Source organism: Propithecus coquereli, unplaced genomic scaffold, assembly GCF_000956105.1.
Source record: "Propithecus coquereli isolate 6110/MARCELLA unplaced genomic scaffold, Pcoq_1.0 Scaffold113, whole genome shotgun sequence".
Lineage (NCBI taxonomy): Eukaryota > Metazoa > Chordata > Mammalia > Primates > Indriidae > Propithecus > Propithecus coquereli.
In genome coordinates this window covers 2,566,866-2,593,908 of record NW_012135303.1, presented here as the reverse complement: position 1 = coordinate 2,593,908, position 27,043 = coordinate 2,566,866, and the positions used below count along the sequence as shown (strand labels likewise).

The window sequence follows — 27,043 nt, the reverse complement described above, 5'->3', positions numbered from 1 at the left end:
CCTGCCTCGGCCTCCCAGAGAGCTAGGATTACAGGCGTGAACCACTGCGCCCGGCCATAAACTTTTTTTTTGCTTTGTAAACAGTAGAGTTTTATACAAAGTTTTGCACCTTCAAAGCTATTACTCCAATAAAGACACTTATTCATTTAAATAAAACATCTTAAAAATATTTTAACAATGTACAAATACATTCACAACATAATCTGCTGATTAAAAGACTCCAATAAAATTTACAGTACCTACAACAGAATTTACAGATGCCTACAGATTGTAGGCATTGTAGATCGGTTTAGTTTACAGTTACATATGTTGCTTTAAGAAATGCTATTAGTACAAATGCATGATCTAAAACATCCCTATTATAGCAAGAAAAAAAGATTCATAAAATAAAATGTTTTTTAGGCATTTATTATGCCAAGATTATTCTCATTATGACATAAGAATAATGCTCTTTTAGTGATAAAAGATAGATTTTTTTTAGCCCAAGGACTACTGAAGAGTTTCCAGGAAGTTCCAAAGTAAAATCTGGCTATCCTTTCTGTAAAATAAATAGAACAGCAGCAATCTCTTAAATGTAAATTATGAAGATTCCTTTTATGTTAATTGTGCCTTACGTAAATGACTTACTATGAATAAAAATAAACAAAATTTTAGAAACTAGGTAATACCTCTGGCCTGAATTTGGTTTTTACTTGTGAATATCTAAGAAATTCCACCATGAAGTATGTGTTAAAAATTAACAATTATTTTGAACAACGTAGGGCAAAGTGCTCACTTTTACCATGAGAGCAAAACTAATGAAAATAATCAACAGAAATAATATGTAAACACATAGAGCTTTGACATAGACTAAAAACATCTTCCTATGTTCTACGAATCAAAATGCGATGGTCTCCGTAATATATGTAAGTGAACACACTTTCATTAGTTTGGGATACATTGATACTGAATGACTGTGTGCACATATGTATACCATAAAACAAATTTTGACAATGTTTCTAGTGACAGCATACTTTCTAGCCCAAACTGCTAGAAAGAAAATAAAAACTTAATGTGAAAATTACTTTTCTTTTTTTACATAAAATTGTTAAATGGAAAAACAAACCTAACATTCCTTGTTGAAACATGGACTGAGCTTTAAAAGGTTCAGAGTCAAGAATTTCTCCAAATGTTCCTCAATGTAACAAAACATATAAGCTTTCTCCCTCTATTCGGGAAGTCTGATCACCTCCAGTGTCCTGTTTTAAAAACTGTTTTCCCAGATATGAGGTAGCCATGCTGGTGAAATTCTTCCTGCTGCCCACTTGACACCTGATGTAATCGCATAGGTTGGCACCTTGGAGCACCACACCCATGATAATCACTGCCAACCAGTTTTATTCTGAAGAATAGGGCACTAAAGGCAAATATCACCCACAGCACTGGGCAGACAATAAGTCCTAACCAAAAGATTCTTGTTTCGGCCTCTGAAACAGTTTTATTCTTTTAAAGGGATGCCTTCCTGAACTGAAACACCCAATGGCTCTTTCCATCTTTATCAATGTGATTCTACCAATGTAGGTCAACCATTAGTCTACTTGTGACATTCTTCACTGCCCAAAAGTCACATGACAACAAGATAATTATCACCATATAGGCAATAAAGCTGTTGCTGAGCAATTCACAGAGAAAATAGACTATAATTGCACTGACTTGAAAGAGTAAGTGGAAAAATGATGCCACTGGGTGTCTAATTTTGGATTTTTTTGGTCTAATAATTGTCTCCTCTTCTGCATCAAACAGTGAAACATCTTCAGTGTCATAATTACTGCCCTCCTGCAACATGACAGCCCTGTGTCAGCCCCTATCATAACATTTTTATGACATTTGGTACAATCTGGCTGGACTATAATAGAGGATATGATATATAATGAGACATGGTGACTGTTCAACCCACCCACTTATGTTTGGTTCTATAAACATATCTGTTGTACTAGATCCTAGACTTTCTTCTCATCTCATAACCTCCATGGAATCAGAATTCAGAAATATTTTCAAGTATTAACTATAACTTATAAACAAATAATCTTTTTTCCCTGAATTTAGTAATAACTAGGAACCATTTTAAAATACCTGTCCATCATTGAAACTACCATTTGATTTATCAACAAATATTTGAGACTATTCTAAGTAAATTTTTTATTAATAATGCATTAAATCTACAACAGGGTCTCTTTAGGATTTCCATATGTGCCAGAAGGGGTTTAAAAAAAAAAGGATTGTGACACAATTTCTTTGCTTACTTGGTATCAACAATGCCCCTGTTATTCTATCATTTATGATAACTGGAAATTTTATTTTGTCATTCTTTTCTAAAAATACACAGGGGAATCTGTACCAGAATACCAGATGGCTTTTCAGACAGAAGTTGGAAACCATCCTACTTTTGAGGATATGCAGGTTCTTGTGTCTAGGGAAAAACAGAGACCCAAATTCCCAGAAGCCTGGAAAGAAAATAGCCTGGTAAGAAAAAACTAAATTATTAAAAAGAGGGCTTATAACTAAATATGTTTTAATGTTGTTTGAAGCAAAAATAGACTGTTAATAATGTTACTAGTTTTTAGAGCTGCTTAATGCCAGAAATTGAATTTTATGATGTTATATATTTTCAATTTTTTCAATATTAAAAAAAGACCCTCTTTTTTGGTTCAGTTTGGTTTTTTCCAAGTATAATATACTATTTAGAGTGAATAACTAGTATGTCTGAGGTTTGCCAGATTGGATAACAGCTGGAATAATTAACATGTTAATATTTTAAACATTATTGAAATTCTGTCTTATTCTCTTGAGAATAATACCAAAAATGTTAAGTAGTGCAGACTTATGTATCCAATGGCTATGAAAAATTTAGGCTAGACCTAAAAGAAACCACAGGACAGCCTATGAATTCTGCTTATTTAACATGTAGTTTACATGTAATCGTAGCATTTTGGGAGGCTGAAGTGTGAGGATCACATGAGGCCAAGAGTTCAAGACCAGCCTGAGCAACACAGCAAGAACCTATCTCTACAAAAAAAATTTAAAAATTAGCCTGGCATGGTGGCACACACCTGTAGTCCCAGCTACTTGGGAGGCTGAGGCAGGAGGATCACTTGAACCTGGGAGTTAGAGGTTGCAATGAGCTAAGATGCCACTGTAGTCCAACCTGAGCGACAGAGCAAGACCCTGTCTCAGAAATAAAAATGTAGTTTACAGCAATGAAATCTCTTCAAAGGCTCCTACCATTTGAGTAAATTGTTGTTACAACACTGAAATATCTTACAAACATTTACATATACACACACCATACTCATATAATTTTTTAACATAGGTAGGATCATCTAATTATCCATTGCCATTTCTGATTTTTTTTTTACTTAAGGACAATTTTTAATGTCAGTACCTATAGATGTATTTATTTCTCTCCATTTGGTCAGTGTGTTATTGATAGAGTCATGTAATCATTCATTCAGTGTAATATTATACTCTTTATTAATGAGAGTGCCTTGTATTTATTTTTTAAATGATTTTTTAAAAGAATTAAAGTTATGCCTGTATACATAGTAAACACAATCAAATTAAACAGGGCATAAAAAAAGGAAATGGAAAAGGAAAAAACTACCTACCCATACTGTCACTCTCCAAAAGTAACTCCCTTTAGCAAGCTTCTGGGTTGTTTTCTTTTTTTCTTCTTCTTCTTTAAAATCTATTCTTATTCTCTAATAAGAGTTCGCCCAAAACTGGGGAGATAATTTACCCTCTCCCAGTTTTGTCATATTCTATTATTAAATGATTTATGTTTTGTCTTCAGATCTAAAAATTTAAATACAATAAAAACATCATAATTTTTTAGAATTATGATGATGTAAGCATTCACTGCACAACAAAGTATTGTGCTTGGATTCATAGGAAATAAAAATCCTGCATTAGTTACTAAAAGCCCCTGTGACTTTGTGGAGAATTTGTCAAAAGTCATCATCCAGTGGATTGTCTTTGATTTCTTGTCATCATTCTTTTTCTTTCTTCTTTCTGGGCTCTGCTCAGAAGCAACATTTTTTAAAAATCTCATGTCATTCTCTTTCTTGTAAATCATTGTTTCTTTGTTAAATTCCTCCTTAAGTAATGTATATATTATAGTATGTGTGTGGGTGGTAAACATTATGAATCCTTTCATGTTCAGAAATATTTTTTTCTTGCCCTCACATTTGAATAATAATTTGGCTGAGTAAAGGCTTCAAGATCAAAAATATTTTCCTTACAACTTTGAAACCACTACTCCATTGTACTCTAGCCTCCAGTCTCCATTGTGCTCTAGGCTGTACTCTCCAGTCTAATAAGAATTTAGGTGCCAGCCAGAATCATTCCATTGCTTTTCGTCTTGTTATATTTTTGTTTTATCCTCTCAAGTTTGTTCTCTATAAGCTTTTAAGACTTTTACTTTATTATCGGAATTGTGAAATTTCACTTAGATGTACATAGGCGTGGATCTTTTCACACATTTTGCTTGGCACTGGATAGGTTTTTCAGTTTGAAAATTCAAAACTTTCTTCAATTCAGAGAAATTTTCTTATATTATTTTTTAAGTGATTTCTCTCCTTTCATTTCTTCTTTCTGGAATTCCCATTAGGCAAATATTTGACCACTTAACATTCCGGGGATCAATTTTTTTGTGTTTCTCCACTTTTTTTTTTTTGTTCTACACTCTTCAAGATTTACTCAGCTTTGCCTTTCAAATCACTCATTCATTTTTCACTATTACCATTGTATCAGTTATCTATTCATTAAATTTTTAGTTTCTGCAATCTTATTTATATTTCTAGAAATTCTTGTTTGTTTTTTCCACAGCAATCTGTTATTTTAAGAATATAATAAGAATTTGATTAATCCTGAAGGTGTTAATTAGATTTTTAACACTTTATACAAATTAATTTTCTTGACTATAAAGGACAAAAAATGAAAAAAATTAAGCAATTCAAATCATCAAATCATCCATATAGTTTACATTTCAATTTTAGATTGTCTTAGTAGGATTAGAATAGTATTTTCATTCTGGATCCTGACTTAAGTGGAGTGGTGTCACATCAGAGAGAGTCTAGAGAGACATTATATGTTTCCACACAGATGTGTTGTAGATTGAACATTATCTTCATTTGTTACTTTTGTCAGTAGATTACCTTCAAGGTTGGCTTTTGTTAAAAATGAGATTGAAATCTTCTTCAAGTATGTGGCAATTGAAGAGCTAATTGCCAAGCACATATGCTCAAGATTGCCTCCAAACTACAGTCCCTGCTATGGGAACTGGGACAGATCTTTAAGAGGTCCCTGATATCAGGTGAGAGACTGAATACTTTACCAGAATTCATCAGAGCTGTCAGTTTCACAGTAGGGTATCCCTAAAAGAAAAATCTCTGTGAAATTTTATTCTAGTAAAATGCAACTTCATCCTCCTTGAATTATTTTATTTCACCAGAGCAAATAGGATCTATTATTTTGAAAGATCTCTTGACAACCCTACCATTATGGGATATGCATCATATGCATATTTACCTAAAAACCTTTTATTTCCAATATAGATTAGGTTGCCAAGTAAGGGATTCATAATACTTGGTTCACTTCCAATGAGTCCATTTAAATCTAATGTGCTACAGTCAATATACCGCTTCTCTGTAGTGACAGTCAGTACCAGAGTTAGGTAGTAAGTGCACAGTTTATAAAAAGAGAGAAATGCAGCTCTGTCTAAAAAAGGCATTTTGCTTTCATAGTTGCATTGCAATTAAAAAACACTTTTTTACTGGTAAAACTCAAAATCTTTCATATATTAATGAATGTAAAAACTAGTTTTAATTTTATAAACTGTTAGGAACTCAAGATGAGTTGATAAAGGGGGGAAGAATAGTTTCCTGATAAAGATCAAATATAGAAAATACAATAGTCTAACCATAGTTATCTCTGAGTATTGGGTTTATGAATGACGTTTTCTTTCCTATACGTTTCAGGCTTTACAGTAAAAATGTACTACTTTAACAATCACACACACACACACACACACACACACACACACACGCAGAATTTAAGACTGTTGTTTTACATTAAGATATTTTAAATTGGTAAAATGAAAGGTTATAAGCCAAGTTTACTTTTAAAATAGCTTTTTTTTCTCATACATAAAATGTCCTGGTATAATTTGTTCAACTGTTCTTAATGTTTTTTATTCTTTTCCAAACATTTATCCTCCATTTCTTAGTCTCTCGTGAATGCTGGCTTTCTCTCTTTCCTCTGTGAAAATCACTTGTCTGGTTTGTCTTTATTCCTTAGTCTCAGTTTCATATAACCTTCTTTAACCAATGGTTTTTATCTTAAAATATTTTCACATAAAAGTTTGGAACTCTTCCTCAGTTCATTTTTTCCCTCTAGTCTTTTCTTTTTCCACCTATTAATCCAGTCTTCTAAAATATACTATATATTGATAGAAACTACCGGTTCTTTTCATATATTTTTATTTTTTCCATTTTCTCTTTTTGACAAAATCTACAGATTTTTTCTGCAATCTAAAATTCAACTTTGTCCATACTTTTTTTTTTCCTGACCCAACCTACATTAAGAAATATAATACGAGTTCAGCTGGGTGCAGTGGTACGCATTTATAGTCCCAGCTACTTGGGAGGCTGAAGCAGGAGGATCACTTCAGCCCAGGAGTTCAAGGCCGTGGCGTGGCGTGATCCCACCTGTGAATAGCCATTGCACTCCAACCTGGGCAACATAGTGAGACCTCCTCTCTTTAAAAAAAAAAAAGAAGAAGAAGAAGGAGGAGGAGGAAAAGAAAAGAATACAATTTTATATCATGTTATAAGACAATACTTCACCTTACTACCTACTCTGTGTCTACCTGGTATTTTCTGTTCTGGTCCGGAGTATTTCAGTTTTGGGAGAGATAGAGTTGTTTGTTTTAAATGCTGATCCCAACCCAAGAGCCCTAACTTGCATTTTCCTTCCTTTACATAAGAAAGATTTAAAAGTTCCTATCTATCTTTCCTATTCTTTTTTTTTCTTTTACTACTAGTCTTTCCTCATCAGTGTTAATAATAATGATACTCCCTTTAACTCATTTACTCAAATGTTAAGATACATTACTTATCTATTTCTAAAGTCCCTTTTCAAGGCACTCAAAAGATTTTGCCTGAATATTTATATTTTTCTCCATTCTTATTTATTCTTCTCAAAAATTTCAAACATTTAAAGAGGTAAAATTGATAAACTGCACATATTAAGATGTACAATTTGATAAGTTTTGATGTATGTATACACCCATAAAACCATCACCACAGTCATGATTGTGAATATGTCAATTACCCCAGCAGTTTTTTTGTACCCCTGTCCTTCTTTTTTTTTTTTTTTTGAGACAGAGTGCTGCCTGGGCTAGAGTGCCATGGCGTCAGCCTAGCTCACAGCAACCTCAAACTCCTGGGCTCAAGCAATCCTCCTGCCTCAGCCTCCTAAGTAGCTGGGACTACAGGCATGCACCACCATGCCCGGCTAATTTTTTCTATATATTTTTAGTTGTCCAGCTAATTTCTTTCTGTTTTTTAGTAGAGATGTGGTCTCACTCTTGCTCGGGCTGGTCTCAAACTCCTGACCTTGAGCGATCCTCCCGCCTCGGCCTCCCAGAGTGCTAGGATTACAGGCTTGAGCCACCGTGCCCGGCCTCTTGTACCCCTTGATAGTCCCTTCCTCCCACTTTTTTCTATCCCCCATGAATCCCCAGGCAACAATTGATCTGCTTTCCGTCACTAGAAATTAGTTTAAATTTTGTGGAATTTTATATAAATGGAATCATGTAGATGTACTGTTTTTAATCTGGCTTCTTTTAGCATAATTATTTTGAGATTCATCAATGTCGTTATGTGTATCAATAGTTTATTCCTTTGTATTGCTGAGTAGTATTTCATTATGTGGCTGCGCTATGATTTGTCTATCCATACACCTAGTGATAGGTATTTGGTTTGTTTCTACTTTTGGGCTATTATAAATAAAGCTGCTGTGAATGTTCATGTACAAGTCTTTGTATGGGCATATATTTTCATTCTCTTGGGTAAATACCTATGAGTAGAGTGGCTGAATCATGTGGTAGGTGTATGTTTAACTTTTTAAGAAACTATCTAACAGTTTTCCAAAGTGGTTGTATCATTTTACATTCCCACCAGCAGTGCATGAGAGTCCCAGTTCCTCCCCATCTTCTCCAGCACTTGGTATGACCAGTCTTTTTAATTTTAGAAATTCTAATACATTGTTTTAATTTATATTTCCCTAGTGACAAATAATATTAAGTATCTTTTCATGTGCTTATTTACCATCCTTGTCCCTTCCTTGGTGACATGTCTATTCAAATCTTTTCTTCAAAATTGAATTGATTGTTTTCTTATTATTAAGTTTTTGTCTTAGTCTGTTTTGTGTTGCTCTAATAGAATATCACAGACTGGGTAATTTATAAAGAAAAGAGATTTATTTTTCAGAGTTCTGGTGGCTGGGAATTGCCAGCATCTGGTGACAGCCTTCTTACTACATCATACCATGGTGGAAGGAAGAAGGGCTAGTGAGGGTGACAGCGAGAAACAAGAGAGGGCTAAACTTGCTTTTATAACAACCCACTCTCTCTATAACAAACCCACTTCCCTAATAATGACATTAAGCCATTCATGAGGGCAGATCCTTCATGGTCTAATCACCTCTTATCATTCTCTCTTTTAAATCTATCACAATGGCAGTTAAATTTCAACATGAGTTTTGAAGGGAACATTCAAAGCATGGTAGTTTTGAAGTTCTTTATGTATTCTGGATACAAGTCCTTTATTAGATATATGATTTGCAGATGTTTTTTACCAGGCTGTGTCTTGTCTTCTCATTTTTTTTAACAGTGTCTTTGCAAGGGCAGAGGGTTTGAATTTTGGTGAAGTTTAATTTATCAATTTTTTTCTTTTTTTTTATTTTAAGAAATCTTTGCCTAACCAAAGGTCACAAAGATTTTCTCTTGTTTTTTCTTCTAGAAATTGTATGGGTTTGTGATCCATTTCGAGGGTTTTTTTTTAATATATGCAAGTTATAGATGAGCATAGGTCACAAAGATTTTCTCTTGTTTTTTTCTTCTAGAAATTGTATGGGTTTGTGATCCATTTCGAGGGTTTTTTTTTAATATATGCAAGTTATAGATGAGCATACATTTTTTGCATATGGATATCCAATTGTTTCAGCTTCATTTATTTTAGGGACTATATTTTCTCCACTGAATTGCCTTTGCACCTTCGTCAAAAATTGGGTCTTCGTATATATATATATATATATATATAGCTCTATTTCTGGATTTTCTATTCCATTGATTTATGTCTTGATGCCAGTACCACAGTCTTGATTATGTTAGCATTATATTGTGTCTTGAAATCTAATAAAATTAGGGCCGGGCGTGGTGGCTCACGCCTGTAATGCTAGCACTCTGGGAGGCCGAGCCGGGCGGATTGTTTGAGCTCAGGACTTCGAGACTAGCCTGAGCTAGAGTGAGACCCTGTCTCTACTAAAAAAATAGAAATTAGCTGGACAACTAAAAAAAAAATATATATATATATGAAATTAGCTGGGCATGGTGGCGCATGCCTGTAGTCCCAGCTACTCAGGAGGCTGAGGCAGGAGGATTGCTTGAGCCCAGGAGTTTGAGGTTGCTGTGAGCTAGGCTGACGCCACGGCACTCTAGCCCGGGAAACAGAGTGAGACTCTGTCTCAAAAAAAAAAATACCTAATAAAATTCGTACTCTGTCTTTTTCTTTTCGCATATTTAGCTATTCTAGTCTTTTTGCATTTCCATAATGAATTTTGGAATCACCTTATCGATTTCTACAGAAAACCTTGCTGGAATTTTTAGTGAAATTGTATTGAATCTATAAACCAACTCAAGAAGAATTAACATCTTAATATTTAGTCATATTAATATAAATTTATAATTATTTATGCTTTTATATCTTCAATTATATAAGAAAAAAGGAGACGTTATAAGCCAAAAATACAGTAACACTGGCTTTTTTAGTTATTTAAGTAGACTTTTGGCTTCTAGTTATTGTCTAGTGTCCTTTCACTTCAGCCTGAAAGACTCCCTTTAGCATGTCTTCTAGGGCAGTTCTACTAGCAGTGAACTCCCTCAGATTTTGTTTACGTGGGAATATCTTAATTTCTCCTTCACTATTTTTTTTTCCAAATATTATGGGGGTACAAACATTTTGGTTACATAAATTGCTTTTGTACTGTTTGAGTCTAGGTTATAAGTGTGCCCATTCCCCAGATAGTGTGCATTGTACCCGTTAGGTGAGAATTTACACATTCCCGCCTCCCCCCTCCCACCTGCTTGATTTCCAATGAATGTTATTTCCATATGTGCACGTAAGTGCTGATTGATTAGTTCCAATTTAATGGTGAGTACATGTGGTGTTTGTTTTTCCATTCGTGTAATACTTCACTTAGAAGAATGGTCTCCAGTTCTGTCCAGGTTAGTATAAAAGGTATTAGTTCACCTTTTTTTTTTTTTTTATGGCTGAGTAGTATAATAATTTTCCTTGGTGTTGAATTCTTGGTCAACAGTTGGGTTTTGTTTTGTTTTTTTCTTAGCACTTTAAATATGTTATACCACTTCCTCAGGCTTCCATGGTTTCTGATAAGAAATTGGCCTTTAATCTTATTGAGGATCCCATGTACATTTGAAGTCTCCTCTCTCTAACTGACAAGATTCTCTCTTCATCTTTGGCTTTTGACAGTTTGATTAGAATGTGTCTCAGTGTAGAACACTATGAGTTTATCCTACTTAGAGTTCTTCAAGTTTGTTGGATGTGTAGATTCATTTCTTTTATTAAATATGAGAAGTTTTGAAACACTATGTCTTCAAATACTCTTCCTGCCTCTTTCTTTCTCTTCCCCTTCTGGAATTCCCATTATGTGTATTTGGTGTGGTTGATGATGTCTCACAAGTCTTTTAGGCTCTGTACATTTTTCTTCATTCCTTTGATTTCTGCTCCTTATTCTAGATAATTTTATTTTCTCTATCTTCAAGTTTACTGATTCTTTATTCTCTCTGCTCATATCTGCTGTGAAATATTCACTCTAGTGAATATTTTAATTTCAGTTTTTGTACTTTTCAGCTCCAAAGTGTCTTTTTGATTGCTTTTAATAGTTTCTGTCTCTTTATTGCTAGTCTCCATTTATTGAGACATTGTTTTCCTGGTGTCCTTTAGTTCTTTGTCCATGGTTTCTTAATTTTTTGAACATGTTTAAGATGGTTCATTTAAAGTCTTTGTGTAGTAATTCCCATATCTGTACTTCCTCAGAGACAGTTTCTGTTCATTTCTTTTTTTCCTGTGAATGGGTCATATTTTCTTGTTTCTTTGTGTGCTTTGTAATTTTTTGTTTAAAACTAGACATTTTGAATATCATGATGGTCAAAAAAGAAAAAAATAGAGAATTTTAAAAAAAGAATATACTCTCCAGGTCTTTGTAGATTGGCTCTGTTTTGGGGCCTTCCTTTATCACTTATCCAGGCCTTTTACAACATTGCCTTGGCCTTCACTTCCTGCTAGCACTGAGCCTAAACACCACCCAGTTATGAAATGAAAGCTTATGGTCTGCCCAGGCCTTTTCTAAACATGCATCCTGCCCTGTACATGTGCAAGGCTTTGTAGGTTCTCCATTATATGTGGAAGCTTTTCAAAACCCTTATTCCCCAAAATGGACCATGGTGCAGGTATACAGTGAGCGTATGCCCAGAAAGAACATTATTAAATTTCTGGCAGGTCCAAAGTTCAGATTTGTTTGTTGCAGAATACAAGTTACTAGGAAGCAATAAAAATGTTGCCAAGCTTGTATCAGGGATTTTTAGCATAAAATAGGCTTCGCAGATAATATACCCAGGTTAAGTATTGTGTAGGATATACTTACACTAAAAATTATTTGTTGTTTATCTAAAATTCAAGTTTACGAGGGCATCCTATATTTTTATTTGCTAAATCTGGCAACCCTAGCCTAAAACCATCTTTTGGAAAGTGTTTTAAAGGTAAAGGAAGTATAAATATCAGAGCAGATGAAAAGATTGAAGCTTAATAAAAACAAATCCAAAAACAAGTCTGAAGGGACTCTGGATGACAGTCCACCACAGTATCCAAAGTCTGTTTTTCAAAGGGGAGTTAAAACCAGCTTTCCCCAAAAGGAAAACTATTGTTCATTGCTGATGTATAGGAATACTACAGGTTGGGACTGTTTTTGATACTACCATTGGAACTATTAATAGTTTAAAGACGAGATGTCTTTCAATTTTAAGGTTGGAATGAAGCACTCTTAACTAGGGGTAAAGGAGAAAAAGCTCACCTAGAGATAGAAGATAGCCAAATGCTAAAATTCCATCAAACTCAGACTTATTTTTGAAGTGGAATTAGTGACTATTGACTGAAATAATAGGGCTGCAAATCAACAATGATGTAAACCTGTGGCCTTGAAGAAACATCTGTAACTTACTCCAGTTGCTTACTCTTGTGGATAATTCTTTAAGGAGTTAAGTTAAATCTTGCTTGCTTACTTGCTTCTCACCTTTTGAGAACGTGATCCTTTACAAATACTTGAAAGTCTAAAATATGTTATTATAGCTATGTAAAACACTGGTTAAAGAAAACTGATTTTTCTTTTTGCTCACATTGTGAACTAAAAAGCTCAACTCATTTTTTTTTAAAGACACACAGTTTTGACATGTACTTTGCATTACAGGCAGTGAGGTCACTCAAGGAGACAATCGAAGACTGTTGGGACCAGGATGCAGAAGCTCGGCTTACTGCACAGTGTGCTGAGGAGAGGATGGCTGAACTTATGATGATATGGGAAAGAAACAAATCTGTGAGCCCAACAGTCAATCCAATGTCTACTGCTATGCAGAATGAGCGGTAAGACCCTGAGGGGTTTGGCATTTATCAACCAGCATTAGAAACTGAGACCAAACAAAGAACAGGAAATAAATACTGTTAAACCAAGCTAATGATGCAGTGATAAACTCATATGGTCTAAAGTTATAATTTTTCCTTCAAAATTCCCATTCTACTGAAATTTTTGTTTGGTACGAGTACAAGATGGAATCTATCTTTTTTATATCTAAAAGGTATAGTAAAGGAAATTAGTCTTTCTCTCTTAGCATTCCAACTTTCTTGTAATAACAAAGGCAAAACATTTTTATAGTTTTAAAAGTTTGTGAGCACTTCTACATATATTATCTCATTTATCCTTTGTTATTTTTCCTTCCTCCCCTGCTTTTTCTTTTTAAAAGTAAATGGAACCATGAACTTACCTGTGTATCTAACCATAGATTCACTGATGATAAGGTTTTCAGACTTCCTATCCAATGCTCTTTCTTACAGAATACACTATTACTATTTTTACATGAATGCAATTCAGAGGTCTTTCTATTCCATCATAAACAATATTTTATGAGACATTTCTTTTATTAGAACTATGATTTTTGGTTCTAAATTAAAAGGCTTTTTAAAAATTCCTACAACTTAGAAATTTCAGATTGTCATCTGTATTTCTTTTTTCCATGTTTGGGGAAAAAAAGCCTTCCCGTGAATTTGTCACTTTATCTAATACATTTTTAAAACTTTCAGAAAGGCATCCAGGAAAGGGTTACTGGAGAAAATTAAGATAAAATTACAATTGATTCTTGAATGAATTTCTTTGTTATTTTTTATTCTTCTAATTTCTAAGAGCAATTTATATTATGAACTATGGGTCGAAATTGGGTTTGGCTACTCAGGTATAGGTTGAATTAGCTTCAGATATAAACTCTTATTCCTTAGACATCAATAAGTCAGGGAAGGGGCCGGGCGCGGTGGCTCACGCCAATATTCCTAGCACTCTGGGAGGCCGAGGCGGGCGGATTGTTTGAGCTCAGGAGTTCGAGACCAGCCTGAGCAAGAGTGAGACCCCGTCTCTACCAAAAATAGAAAGAAATTAATTGGACAGCTAAAAATATATAGAAAAAATTAGCCGGGCATGGTGGCGCGTGCCTGTAGTCCCAGCTACCCGGGAGGCTAAGGCAGGAGCATCGCTTGAGCCCAGGAGTTTGAGGTTGCTGTGAGCTAGGCTGATGCCACGGCACTCTAGCCCAGGCAACAGAGTGACACTCTGTCTCAAAAAAAAGAAAATAAATAAATAAATCAAGGTAAGAACTAAGAATTCTAAATATAAATTATCTTACTTTACACATACCTGAGGACAGTGTTCTGCTTTCATCTTTCCCTAATCTCTGTATTTTTCATGTCTTCTAGTATGCTATTTATAGCTCTCTCAAAAATCAACTGAAGTTCTGGGAACAGTGGCTTATGCCTATAATCCTAGCACTCTGGGAGGCCAAGGCAGGAGGATTGCTTAAGGTCAGGAGTTCAAGACCAGCCTGAGCAAGACCCCATCGAAAAATTAGCCAGGCATGGTGTTGCACTCCTGTAGTCCCAGCTGCTGGGGAAGCTGAGGCAGGATGATGAGCCCAGGAGTTTGAGGTTGTAGTGAGCTATGATGACACCACTGCACTCTAGCCTGGGCAACAGTGCCAGACTGTGTCTCCCAAAAAAAAAAAAAAGTCAGCTAAAGCTTTTACTTTTGAACTTTTCTTGAATGGTAAAAAGAAACTCTTGATGCTGTCCCTTTCTTTGGCCATTTTTTGCCTCCTCTGTCATTTAGCTCTACCCCCTGCATGATCTTCTAATCTCTGCTAATAGTTTTTCCTTAATTATGGTTCATCCCATAATCATTCTCACTCTAGGTCTCATTTTATTGAATCTTACCCTCCATGCCTTCTTAGCTTCCTTTTCTTGTGCTATATACCAGTTTTTTATTCTTCCCCTCCTGGCATTCCCCTTATAACTTCATCTGTCTCTCTTTATAAAAAGCACCTCTTTTCCTTTGGCTGCTGCTTCTCTCCTAGAACACTTGTATCTATTAATGTTCCCAATGTTTATACCTTGATTGTTTTTGTTAAGCTACTTCTGGTTTTTATTTAGTCAAATTTTATTTTATTTCATTTCATTTTAGTTTTTATTTCAGAATATTATGGGAGTACACGTTTTGGTTACGTAATTTGCTTCTGTATAGTTTAAGTCAAAGTTATAAGTGTGCCCTTCACTCAGATAGTGTGCATTGTACCTGTTAGCTGTGAATTTACCCATCCTCTCCTCCCCACTCCCATTTAGTCGGATTTTAAATAATATAAATACATTCCAAGGTGGTAATCAAGAATTGTCACTCCCAAGGAGTGGCAGTGACTGTGAAGAACCCATGATAACTGGAGAGCAGTTCTGAATCTTTGATCTTTTATCTGAATGTTACATTTTTTTCTTATACCCTAGGCTCAAAGAGTTTCACTGATATGGCTCAGACTACCCCAGGAAGATATGTTCCATTGCTAAGCTGTGCCTCTCAATGGAGGTACTTTGGAACAGCCTAAAAGCTTCTGTTCTTTTTACCATTTGGCCATTGGAACTTAACTGATAACATACTTGTTGAGTAGAAACTATGTATCTAGAATTATGGGAGTACAAAAGAAACATGCCTCGTAAACAAAAATAATGAACATTTATTAAAATTATATTTAGATCCACAAAGAATTTTCAGTAGGCTTAATTCATGTAAAACTAACATATATCAAGTTATTAATTGGTACTTGATTATTTGATTAGACTTTTTAAATAATTTCTAAAGCAATATGGGTTAGGAATAAAATAAAAAGCAGCTCAGACTTTAAAATCAGAGGTGTTAAACTTGGAGAGACAGTTTGTCATAAATGTGCATTCTCAATGTGACACTTTTTTTCTTTCTTTAAGCAACCTTTCACATAATAGGCGTGTGCCAAAAATTGGTCCTTATCCAGATTATTCTTCCTCCTCGTACATTGAAGACTCTATCCATCACACTGACAGCATTGTGAAGAATATTTCTTCTGAGCATTCAATGTCTAGCACACCTTTGACTATAGGCGAAAAAAATCGAAACTCAATTAATTATGAACGTCAACAAGCACAAGCTCGAATCCCCAGCCCTGAAACGAGTGTCACTAGCCTGTCCACCAACACAACAACCACAAACACCACTGGCCTCACTCCAAGTACTGGCATGACCACTATATCTGAGATGCCATATCCAGATGAAACAAATCTGCATGCCACAAATGTTGCACAGTCAATTGGGCCAACCCCTGTCTGCTTACAGCTAACGGAAGAAGACTTGGAGACCAATAAGCTAGACCCAAAAGAAGTTGATAAGAACCTCAAGGAAAGCTCAGATGAGAATCTCATGGAGCATTCTCTTAAACAGTTCAGTGGGCCAGATCCACTGAGCAGTACCAGTTCTAGCTTACTTTACCCACTCATAAAGCTTGCAGTAGAAGTGACTGGACAGCAGGAGTTCACACAAGCTGCAAATGGCCAAGCATGTTTAATTCCTGATGTTCTGCCTGCTCAGATCTATCCTCTCCCCAAGCAACAGAACCTTCCTAAGAGACCTACTAGTTTGCCTTTGAACACCAAAAATTCAACAAAGGAGCCCCGGCTAAAATTTGGCAGCAAGCACAAATCAAACTTGAAACAAGTAGAAACTGGAGTTGCCAAGATGAATACAATCAATGCAGCAGAACCTCATGTGGTGACAGTCACCATGAATGGTGTGGCAGGTAGAAACCACAGTGTTAACTCCCATGCTGCCACAACCCAGTATGCCAATGGGATGGTACCATCTGGCCAGACAACCAACATAGTGGCACATAGGGCCCAAGAAATGCTGCAGAATCAATTTATTGGTGAGGATACCCGGCTGAATATTAATTCTAGTCCTGATGAACATGAACCTTTACTGAGACGAGAGCAACAGGCGGGCCATGATGAAGGTGTTCTGGATCGTCTTGTGGACAGGAGGGAACGGCCACTAGAAGGTGGCCGAACTAATTCCAATAACAACAACAGCAATCCATGTTCAGAACAAGATGTTCTTACACAGGGTGTTCCAAGCACAGTAGCAGATCCTGGGCCATCAAAGCCCAGAAGAGCACAGAGGCCTAATTCTCTTGATCTTTCAGCCACAAATGTCCTGGATGGCAGCAGTATGCAGAGTAAGTGGAGGGATCATGTAATTTCTCCTGTGTGTCTTTTGGGACCATTTAAATAAGTACTTAGAATCAGATTATGTTTCAACTGGTGATTATTTACCTTTACCACTTTTGGAACTAAAACAAACCATTTAATTGGGCCTCAAAACTAATTAGACTATTGTAAAGAAAAAAAGTAATATTTTTTGTCATTGATAATAGTATCACAATAGTCAGAATAATTACCAATTTAATATGTGCTTTATATGGCTTCAGCTTTATAATGCAACTCACGTACTTGCTATGAACAGTTGAGATTAAGTAAATACTCACCAGTTCAAGAGCTCCAAGTAATTTTGTCAGTGTAACTTTTGAAACAGTTTGTTGTCCATATTGATATCTACCATATCTATATTTAGATTACCAAACTAACCTTAATAAAAGTCCAGAGATATTTTAGAAAAGTTACTATAAAGAAACTTTAAAGTTGTTCTCAGTCTCTTAGTGTCATGTTTTTCAAGAGTTACGTGTTGAGTGCTGGGCACAGTGGCTCATGCCTTTAATCCAGCACTTTGGGAGGCTGAGGCAAGAGAATTGCTAGAGGCCAGGAATTCAAGACCAGCCTGAGGAACACAGTGAGACCCTGTCTCTACAAAAAATTTTTAAAAATTAGCTAGGTGTGGTGGTACACACCTGTAGTCCCAGGAGGATCACTCGAGCCCAGGAGTTTAAGGCTGCATTGAGTTATGATCATGCCACTGCACTCCAGCCTAGGCAACAGAGCTAGACCCTGTCTCTAAAAATCAAACAAAAAAAGTTATGTGTTGAATCTATCACATACCTATAGTATTATACTATGAGCCCCATAGCATCTTAAACAAATAACTTAAATGGATGTTTGGTTTCTTACCCTAAAGGGATTGCAACACAAAATAGGAGACCTCACCAAAATCTGTAACAGTTATCATTATACAACATGATTTCTCTTTTAGACTAAAGCACTTAGGGGGAAAAAAAAGTTATGTTTTATGGTTGTCAAGGACTACAAAATGGGCTGAAGGAGAATAAAGGTCTCAGAAAACAATCAATAAAATCTAGCCCCTTGCTTGAATGGCTTGTATTATAGACCATTTGACAGGGCTCTGTACTGTAGGGCTCTGTGTCAGTAAAACATCTTGTCTGGTTTGGAAAGAGGGAATTACTGGAATATTTGTACTCTAATATTTCTGTCATTCTTCTGAAAAATACTACATGCCAGGTACCTTCAAAATTTGATCTACTTTGAGCACTAATTAGAATGATTAAGTACATTTTACCAAGTTAGGATCTCTACCAAAACCAAAATATTTGAGAATACAGCTGAGAACTTTGAATTTTCTCCTCCACTTTTACTTTTCTTGTTTTTTTCCTATATTTCTTCCTTGCCCTGTAGAATAGTTCAATCAGTTTTAAAAACATTTGGCTTAAAAGAGTCTTAAAAATAAGTTGGTTAAGCTTTGCTTGGAAAAACATTGCTTGGCATCATGAATTTTAAGAAATGTCCATCAGCACCCCCCACATACATTAGTTTGACCTGTTCTTGAGTTGCAACCCTGACCGTTTACTTTTTAATAGTTTATATATAGTTCATTTTGTGTACTTCTATTTTTGGTAGGTGAGTCAACACAAGATGGCAAATCAGGATCAGGTGAAAAGATCAAGAAACGTGTGAAAACTCCCTATTCTCTTAAGCGGTGGCGCCCCTCTACCTGGGTCATCTCCACTGAACCACTGGACTGTGAGGTCAACAACAATGGCAGTGACAGGGCAGTTCATTCCAAATCCAGCACTGCTGTTTATCTTGCAGAAGGAGGCACTGCCACAACCATGGTGTCTAAAGATATAGGAATGAACTGTCTGTGAAGCCTATGGAGTGAAATTATATTTTGCATCATTTAAACATGCAGAGACATTAAAAAAAAAAAAACCTGCTTTATCCTTTTGTCAGCACCGCCTCCCACCCCTGTAACAAGGACTTGCTTTAAATAGATTTCAGCTATGCAGAAAAATTTAGCTTATGCTTCCATATTTTTTAATTTTGTTTTTTAAGTTTTGCACTTTTGTTTAGTCTTGCTAAAGTTATATTTGTCTGTTATGACCACAGAATTATATGTGTGTGTATCAAAAGTGGTCTCAAAATATTTTTTTAAGAAAAAAAAAGCAAAAACAATGTATTGCTGATAATCAGTTTGGACCAGTTTCTAAAGGTCATTAAAACAAAAGCAAATTAAGACAGGTTTGACTGCAGTGGTGTCTGGTATCCATGTTTTATTTCTGGGCACAAGCTAGTTTATATTTTGCTATGTTCCTGAACATATTATCTGTTGGACATTATTTTCTCTTGTGTTTTGTTTGAATGTGCAATAGTCTATAGACCACAAATAAGCTTTCTTGTAAGCTCTCTTCCTAACAGGGCACACATTCTTCCATAATATGAACATTTTTCTCCCCTATCTCCCATACTTTTTGTAGGTCAGTTCTATGACAGTGAATTTTGCACAGGAGAAAACAACTACCTGACTTTTTACTTTCTCTCTTCTTACGGAGAATGCAGAAACATTGTCTCAAAGGGCTCTAAAGGAGGAACTACCAAAACCTAATTTGAAATGCCATTTCTTTTAACCTTCCAAATCCTAAACATTTCCTTCCAGGCATTTTAATAAACATATTTGGTTCTAGTTTTGGAAGTTCATAATAGAGAATAGAACAAAATACAGGAAATCAAATATTAGACTTTTCCCATTTTATTTCATTTTTCTATATATGTTCATGTTCCATATTCATTTATTTATGAAACATATTTTTATCAGAAAACTTATAGAGCTATGCCTACATGGGATTTCTAAGTAGGTAGATGGTTAAGACAATATTAGTGTTATAGCTTTTATTCTCTGAATAGGCCATCTTTGACTCCAATAAAATTACATTTACTGTTTATTATAATTTCTAAAGTAATTCATAGTTTTAAACCTGTAATATCTTTTACCATGTTCCCAAGCAAACCTGGCAACTTTATCTGATGATGATTCCTCTTACCATGACCTAAAACACTGTGTGGAAAAATCATTCAACTGGCACGTCAAATCCCTGTAGAAGGAAGGATTGCTGCCAAATGTTTTTTTTTTTTTTTTTTTTGAGCAGACTCAAAAAATTCAATTTTCAGTATTTTCAAATTTCAATATTATTTCTTTGCTAATCTTATTTCCATTTTTCCTTTTGCCAATTTTTCACATCTTTGATATGTGAACATCATTTATTATTTCCATTTTATTAAAGTATACTATTTAGTGACTACATGTCTTGAAATCATATTTTTTAATGCTTCCTTTGCTTTCTTCATTACTAATAATCTTCTCTAAAACAACCACCCCTGCACATTTTTTTCAATAAAACACTTTCTGTCAAATAAGGGGCTTTTTTTCTAAACACAAATTATTTTCTATCAATTTGCAAACAATTATGACTTGTTTTATTTTTTTCAGATTCTGAGAGTGCTTAAATAGGCATTATCTAATTAAGTTCTAAGATATTTCTGATAAAAAGTTAAGAGGAAAACACAAATCCCCAAATTCCTGATTTAGGTCTTTATCTCCTGAACAATATTTTCTCACTCATGTTCTTCTATGATTTACCTAAAGATAGCCTAAATTTCCCAATTTACTGTCCAAAATACTTGTGACTTGCTTGTATATAAGCCTTCTCTTGTTTGCCATCTGCTGTGATCTTATGAATTAGACGTTACAGCACTTACCATTTTATTCAGCTGGATTGCTAAACACAGTTCTGAATTCTTAGAATTAAGATTATTTTATAAGTGCCCAGGATTTCTACCTTTTATGTTTTATTGGCCCTTTCCCTGATTCATACCCATTACAGAATTTTCAGTCTTCTAGCATATAATTTTTTTTCACAGGTTTTTTATTTTTTTTAGAGACAGGCTCTTGCTCTGTCACCCAGGCTGGAGTGCAGTGACGCAATCATAGCTCACTGCACCGTTGAACTCCTGGGCTCAAGCGATCCTCCCAAAGTGCTGGGATTACAGGCATGAGCCACCATGCCTGGCCCATAGTTATTATCTTTCTATCTGTTAACAAATTATTCGTGTCTTTCCCAGTACATTTTCACTTAGTTCTCTTGCACTTAAATGCCTTTCAAATGTATTTCAGGATATTCTTTTTAAACATTGGCAGGACAACTTTGAATCAAAGTAAATTATATTCCTTCTCCAATTTGAAGCATTGAGGATAAATAACCATTTGAAGTCTAACTGATCTTTTCCTGCCAGCAGAAGAGTTATCTTATGTTCTGTCATACTTTGTATTTGGGCCACTCGATTGTTAGTTTTCCAACATTTTTTAATGTTTAATAATGAAATACTTGAAAAAATTAATATTCCAGATTAAAAGAACTCCGTATAGTGTACTATTTCATTCAACCATGTTTAAAACAAATAATTTCCTTCCCCCAGTTTTTCTTAGTAGACTCTTTTTTGAAAAAGTAGCAAAGGTAGAAAATGTAGATCATTTTAATAAATTTTAAGTTGTACATCAGACTTTTAGAATCTGCTTGTAATATATAAGCAAGCAAAATCACTAAATGACTTAATTACTAACTTTATTCATGTGATAATGTTTCTTAAAGCTGATATTTAACTGGTATCAAAATTTTACATGTAGGAAAGTATTAATATTTGATTCCTTTTGAATAAAAGGCTATTTAGTTAAAAAATATTAAAATTCATTCCACTGGAATGAATTAAAAGCATTATAATAAGCATTAAAAGCATTATAATAAGTAATCAGAGTCTAATATTAATTCTCTTAACAAAATCCTAATTGTACACCAGAATTAGGTCATTGAAAGAACTTGATATGAATTATGTTTAGATAAAAGTTATTTAATTATAAATTCTTAAAACCTTTTCTAAATGAATTAATTGGAAAAAAACACTATTATCAATGTAAGGTTATGGGAAGGCACATATTGAATACAAGGGTATACATACACTATTTCTGTTAATTCTCAGAGCACCCATATGAGTATTATATTTACTATTCCCATTTTTCAGAGGAAACTGAAACTAAGAGAAGCTAAGTAATTTACCCAAGGTTCACATCTAGCAGTAGACAAAGTTGGGATTTTAGTCTGGGTCTGCCTTTCTCCACATCTCTTTCATCTACACCACACTGCCTATGCTGTATGACAGGATGTGTAATGTGCTGATGTTTTGTAAAAAATTCAGTCATTATACTCCAGCCCAATTATGGTTTGTATATAAGCCAAACCAGATACCTTAAAGATTTTAGAAGTTAGGCAAACATAAGAAGATGTATAGACATGTCTGTGCTGATTGTTATTTCAGAAATAATTACTAATTCAAGACAAAATTCAATCTTGTATCTTCATCATGAATCTTAAAATCATTTTACTTCATTCCTAACATTCTTATATTGTAGAACTAAAGGTGAAATAAATTTTAAGAGAAAAGTGAAGGTATCTTTTGGGAACAGAAACTTTTTCCTAAATTGATTTAATTTAACATCGAATTTCAGTCTTATCAATCCTTTGACTCCATCTTCAAGATTTCTGCTTTTAGTGACTAGAAAGTTTACTAATCCACTAAGGTATGCAGGAAGGATACAAGGATGATGTCCTTTTTATAAAACAGTTTAGTATGGCTTCCTTACATGTATCCACTTGCTCCAGAAAATGTACCTTGGTTTTTGAATATAAAAATAATTAGGAAGGAACACTCAAGTAAGTATACATTTGAGTGGCAATTATCACAAAATTTGGCAGGTATTTTTATTTAGAAATATTTTCAAATTTGGCTTCTAAGGCCAAATGGAATACCTGGTAAGCTGCAGCTATTATACTGAACTTTCCAGTCTCTGTAAGTCTCTCTTGAAAGTCATTTAAAATGGAAAAATATTTCAATAATTTTTTTGTTTTTTTCTTTCATATTTATGGACATGAATATTTTATTGGAGGTTGTTAATTCCTAGAACTTGAGATTGCATTATATTTCTATAGAGCATTTTGTAAATTTATGTTGAACTTACTACCAGTTATATGCAGGTTATTAAACTATTCACAGATTGCTTTATGTGTTGTTTTATCTCCTAGCTAACTCCTTAAAGTTAGAATCTGTACAGACATGTTCATTGATTATCTAGACCAGTCCTTCTAGAAATTGTGTTAACACTCCCACATACACTCTACACATACACCCTAGGAGACATTTTCAGACTGAGATATTTCTATAATAAATATTCATACTATTTACTGGCAGTTTACTCTTCACCAGATAAAGTTACATTCTAACTTTTAGATTGTGAACTATGGAAACTTTACCCAAACCTACCTTGCATAATCCCCTCATAAATATATTCCTTAATTAAGTAAATCTGGCAAATCACTGTTTGAGCTAGTTACAAAAAAATTATCAAAAGAAGGCTTTTCTACAAGTTTCCAGATTAACATAAAAGGAAAGAGGAAATCACAGGGTATTTCAGTACACGTGTCCATTACTTTCCTTAAACCACCTCATAGTTCATGTCTGACTTGCTCTATCCCTCAGTTATCTGACTTGCAATCTTCTGTGTCAGGAAAGTTTTCTTCATATCCATTCTGTCTGTCTCGTGTTTCATTTTAAATTCATCTCTCCTACCCAGTAGGAAAAAAAGAGCAGTTGTTCATCCTCCCTAACATTGGTAGTCTTCAGTATGCTTCAGGCTTCTCAATTAACATCTAAGTTTCAGTTCTTCAAGACAAAATTGCTCTAGTTCCTTTAGCTTTTTCTCCTCAGACCAATTTTAATGACTTTATTTATATTTAAGATAAAATTATATTTTATGTTATATTCAAATTCATTACTCCAGTTAAGTAATAGCTCAATAATTTGATAGAATTGAGAGTTAAGATGTTACCATTTGACAGTGGATTCAACCATCAGACTACCAGCAAATCAGCACTTAATTTTTGTATTATCTAATATTTTCTATTAAATTATGGAGTTTTATGATTTTATGTTCTCATTAGTTATAACTAAAAAGCCATGCATAAGAATTATATATCATTTTGCCATTAAAATTTTTAACCTGTATTGCAGCAAACTTACTCTTATAATTGAACCACAACAATGTTTTACATATTTCTTTGTATTAACATCAAATATATTAAACACTAAATGCAAGATTAACTTTCAAAAGCAAATCCTACATTAATCAGGTATTGTCTATGAACATTTTTGTAGACCACTTTTGAAATACTTATTATTTTGCCACATAGACTGGACAACTTTCATTTAACTTTTAGGTGACTGATTAAAGTGAAGTGTTTGTGCATATAAAAAATTTAGAAATTTGTCTCATGGCAGATACATTTGAAAGTAAATACTTCAGAAGAATTTATGCTGTATATTAAAATTATGCCCAAAATAAATCTATTGTATCTTAAAAATTCCAATTCCGTTATTACTGTGATGTTTGTAGTGTTATTATTAAACATTGTGAACATACACATTCATTCTTAAAACTTAATTTGAAACCCAGATTAAAATCTGAGTAAGAGAAAAGGAATCTTTAAAACTAAATCACATAAGGGTGTCCAGTTTATGATTGAATTTTTAAGCAAATTACTGTATTTGAAACTACAACTTGATTTTTCACTTTTAAAAGGCAACATGTGGATTTTATCCATTTTACTTGTACTTTTAAGTTTCAGAAACATCTTCATGTTTTAGACTCACTCTATAGACACACTGTTACTTGAAAACTCAGGGCCCTTTCATCCCTTTGTACATTGAAAAAGTTCAATTGGCAGCAAACAAGCAGTTAGATACAGTTGAATATTTAAAGTGTTTGTTGCACAGTTCATACAGTGTTTTATTATTTGATCTAATTCACATAGACGTACTATCAGATTTCATTAATCATAAAAGCTTGTCAAGTTCTATAATTACTGAATAGAGGGAATGACTCAACTAATTGGCTACATGTTGCAGCAAATTTAGGCCTTAGAGTTGAAGCATCGACTTAAAATGTTTTACATTTCTGTTCTTTGGTAAAGTAGCTATATGTGATACGGGATAAATCGTTTCATTTTGTTTTGTTTTTTAATAAGAGAACTTAATAAAGTAGTTCCTCTGAGATAGAATTTTTTAAAGAGATAATTTAACATTATAAAACTTTTTTCTAAGAGTGAATTAATGAGTTTATAGCTTTAGTAATAGCTTGGATGGTTTTGAGAGGATGGTTTTAGTGTTATAAGTAACCTATGAGAGTAACCTATTTATCACATTGTCAGAGCCAAACAGAAGTTTTCTTTGAATCAGACACGTTCAAGCTCTAAATTGTTACTTAAAATCCTAGGAAGTTATTTGTAACCATCTCTTGCCTCAGGCTCTTCACCTTATTACCAGTCCTTTTAAGTATATAAAGGAATCATATTTTTAAAGAAGCCCAACAGTAAGAAAACTAAATTACTAGAAGATACAATTCAAAGATAGTTAGGGTCCCAGTTTAACATTGAATTGCTTGACTTCTGTGGCTTTTCTTTCTCTGGCCACATTTATTTATTTAAGCAATTTTTGTATGGCTTGTCATTTCGTTTCCATAGAGATTACATTGTTTAAGTGTAAGCTGGAATCATCCTTAGTTTTCTGTTGATAATTTTGCAAATCAAGATACATGAATAATTGTAAAATACACGAACTTTTAGGGTGTTGTAGTGACTGAAACATGGAGATGTGTAGCTGCCATGCTTTTTCTGAATGGGCAGGAGAAATATAAGCTACAGAGTATTCATTTCTGAGGATGCATTTCTGGAAAAAGAAAGGCTGAAAAATATTGGCACTTCCTCAGAACCTTCTTTCTTGTTAACGGGTATCTTTTGTTGGTGTGTTTTGCTCTTACATTACAGATAGAATATCATATATGAATTTATGAATAATTTCAGTTATTTTGCTTTTGTATAAGCTGTCTGAAACCTTGCTATGCTGTGTAAGCTGTGTTTGATGGATCAGTGTGAGTACAAAGTAAAGCAGATCACTTTTCTTTTGTATTATCTATGGATGCCACTATGAAAGCTGACATTAAGCCACTAAAGAGTTTTCTATGAATAAGTGTAAGTAAATGCTTTGATATATATAAACCTAAATAAAAAGATTGTATTGATACAGAGACATTGGAGAAGGAGATTTTAAGACAGTTCTTTAGGTTTAAAAAAGGCTTGCTGTAAAATGGTGCATTATTCCATTTATTAAAGATCATATTAATGACAACAGTAATTGTGTTTTTTGATTTTAGGAGGTCACCAGAAATTATGATTACTAGTGTGATATTTTTAGGTATTTTGCATTAGAATAGCAAATGGTCTATGTAATATGACTTTCATAACTCAGTATGATACATCAAAAAAAATCAACTAAAGTTAGAATAGTAATTGCTACTTTTTGACCACCTATTATATGCCACGTGCTATGTTATTCTGTATATGTTGTTGATAATTCTCACAACAATCCTGTGAAATATGTATTATTATCCTTCTTTTATAAGTGAAGAAACTGAAAGAGAAATGAAGTACCTTGCCCAAAGTCACAGAACTGGTAAGTGATGAGATTCTAACACATTTTCCATTTTGCTTTGTACTACAGTTTGTGGCAAGACAAACTCAAAAATAAAAATGTAGATGACTCAGTAGTTAGAGTCACCAGGAACATACATGGAGCAGGGTGCTGAAAAGTTATCAGGTACCAAAACAACTATGCTGGCCGGGCATGGTGGCTCGTGCCTGTAATCCTAGCACTCTGGGAGGCCGAGGCGGGAGGATTGCTTGAGCTCAGGAGTT

General features: G+C 34.2%; 1 protein-coding gene and 1 pseudogene across 1 annotated transcript in view; one reads left to right on the top strand and one right to left on the bottom strand.

The window, feature by feature from the left end:
* BMPR2 (bone morphogenetic protein receptor, type II (serine/threonine kinase)) overlaps window positions 1–19,244 on the top strand; it is a 161,887-nt gene extending 142,643 nt beyond the window's left edge. The window contains exons 10-13 of the mRNA XM_012655661.1: window positions 2,366–2,502; window positions 12,802–12,974; window positions 15,900–17,179; window positions 18,810–19,244. Of these exons, the coding sequence (XP_012511115.1) occupies window positions 2,366–2,502; window positions 12,802–12,974; window positions 15,900–17,179; window positions 18,810–19,057 (1,838 nt within the window). The 3' untranslated portion in view covers window positions 19,058–19,244. The remainder of the gene's footprint in view (window positions 1–2,365; window positions 2,503–12,801; window positions 12,975–15,899; window positions 17,180–18,809) is intronic.
* LOC105818865 lies at window positions 1,176–1,824 on the bottom strand (annotated as a pseudogene).
* Window positions 19,245–27,043: the final 7,799 nt, after the last annotated feature.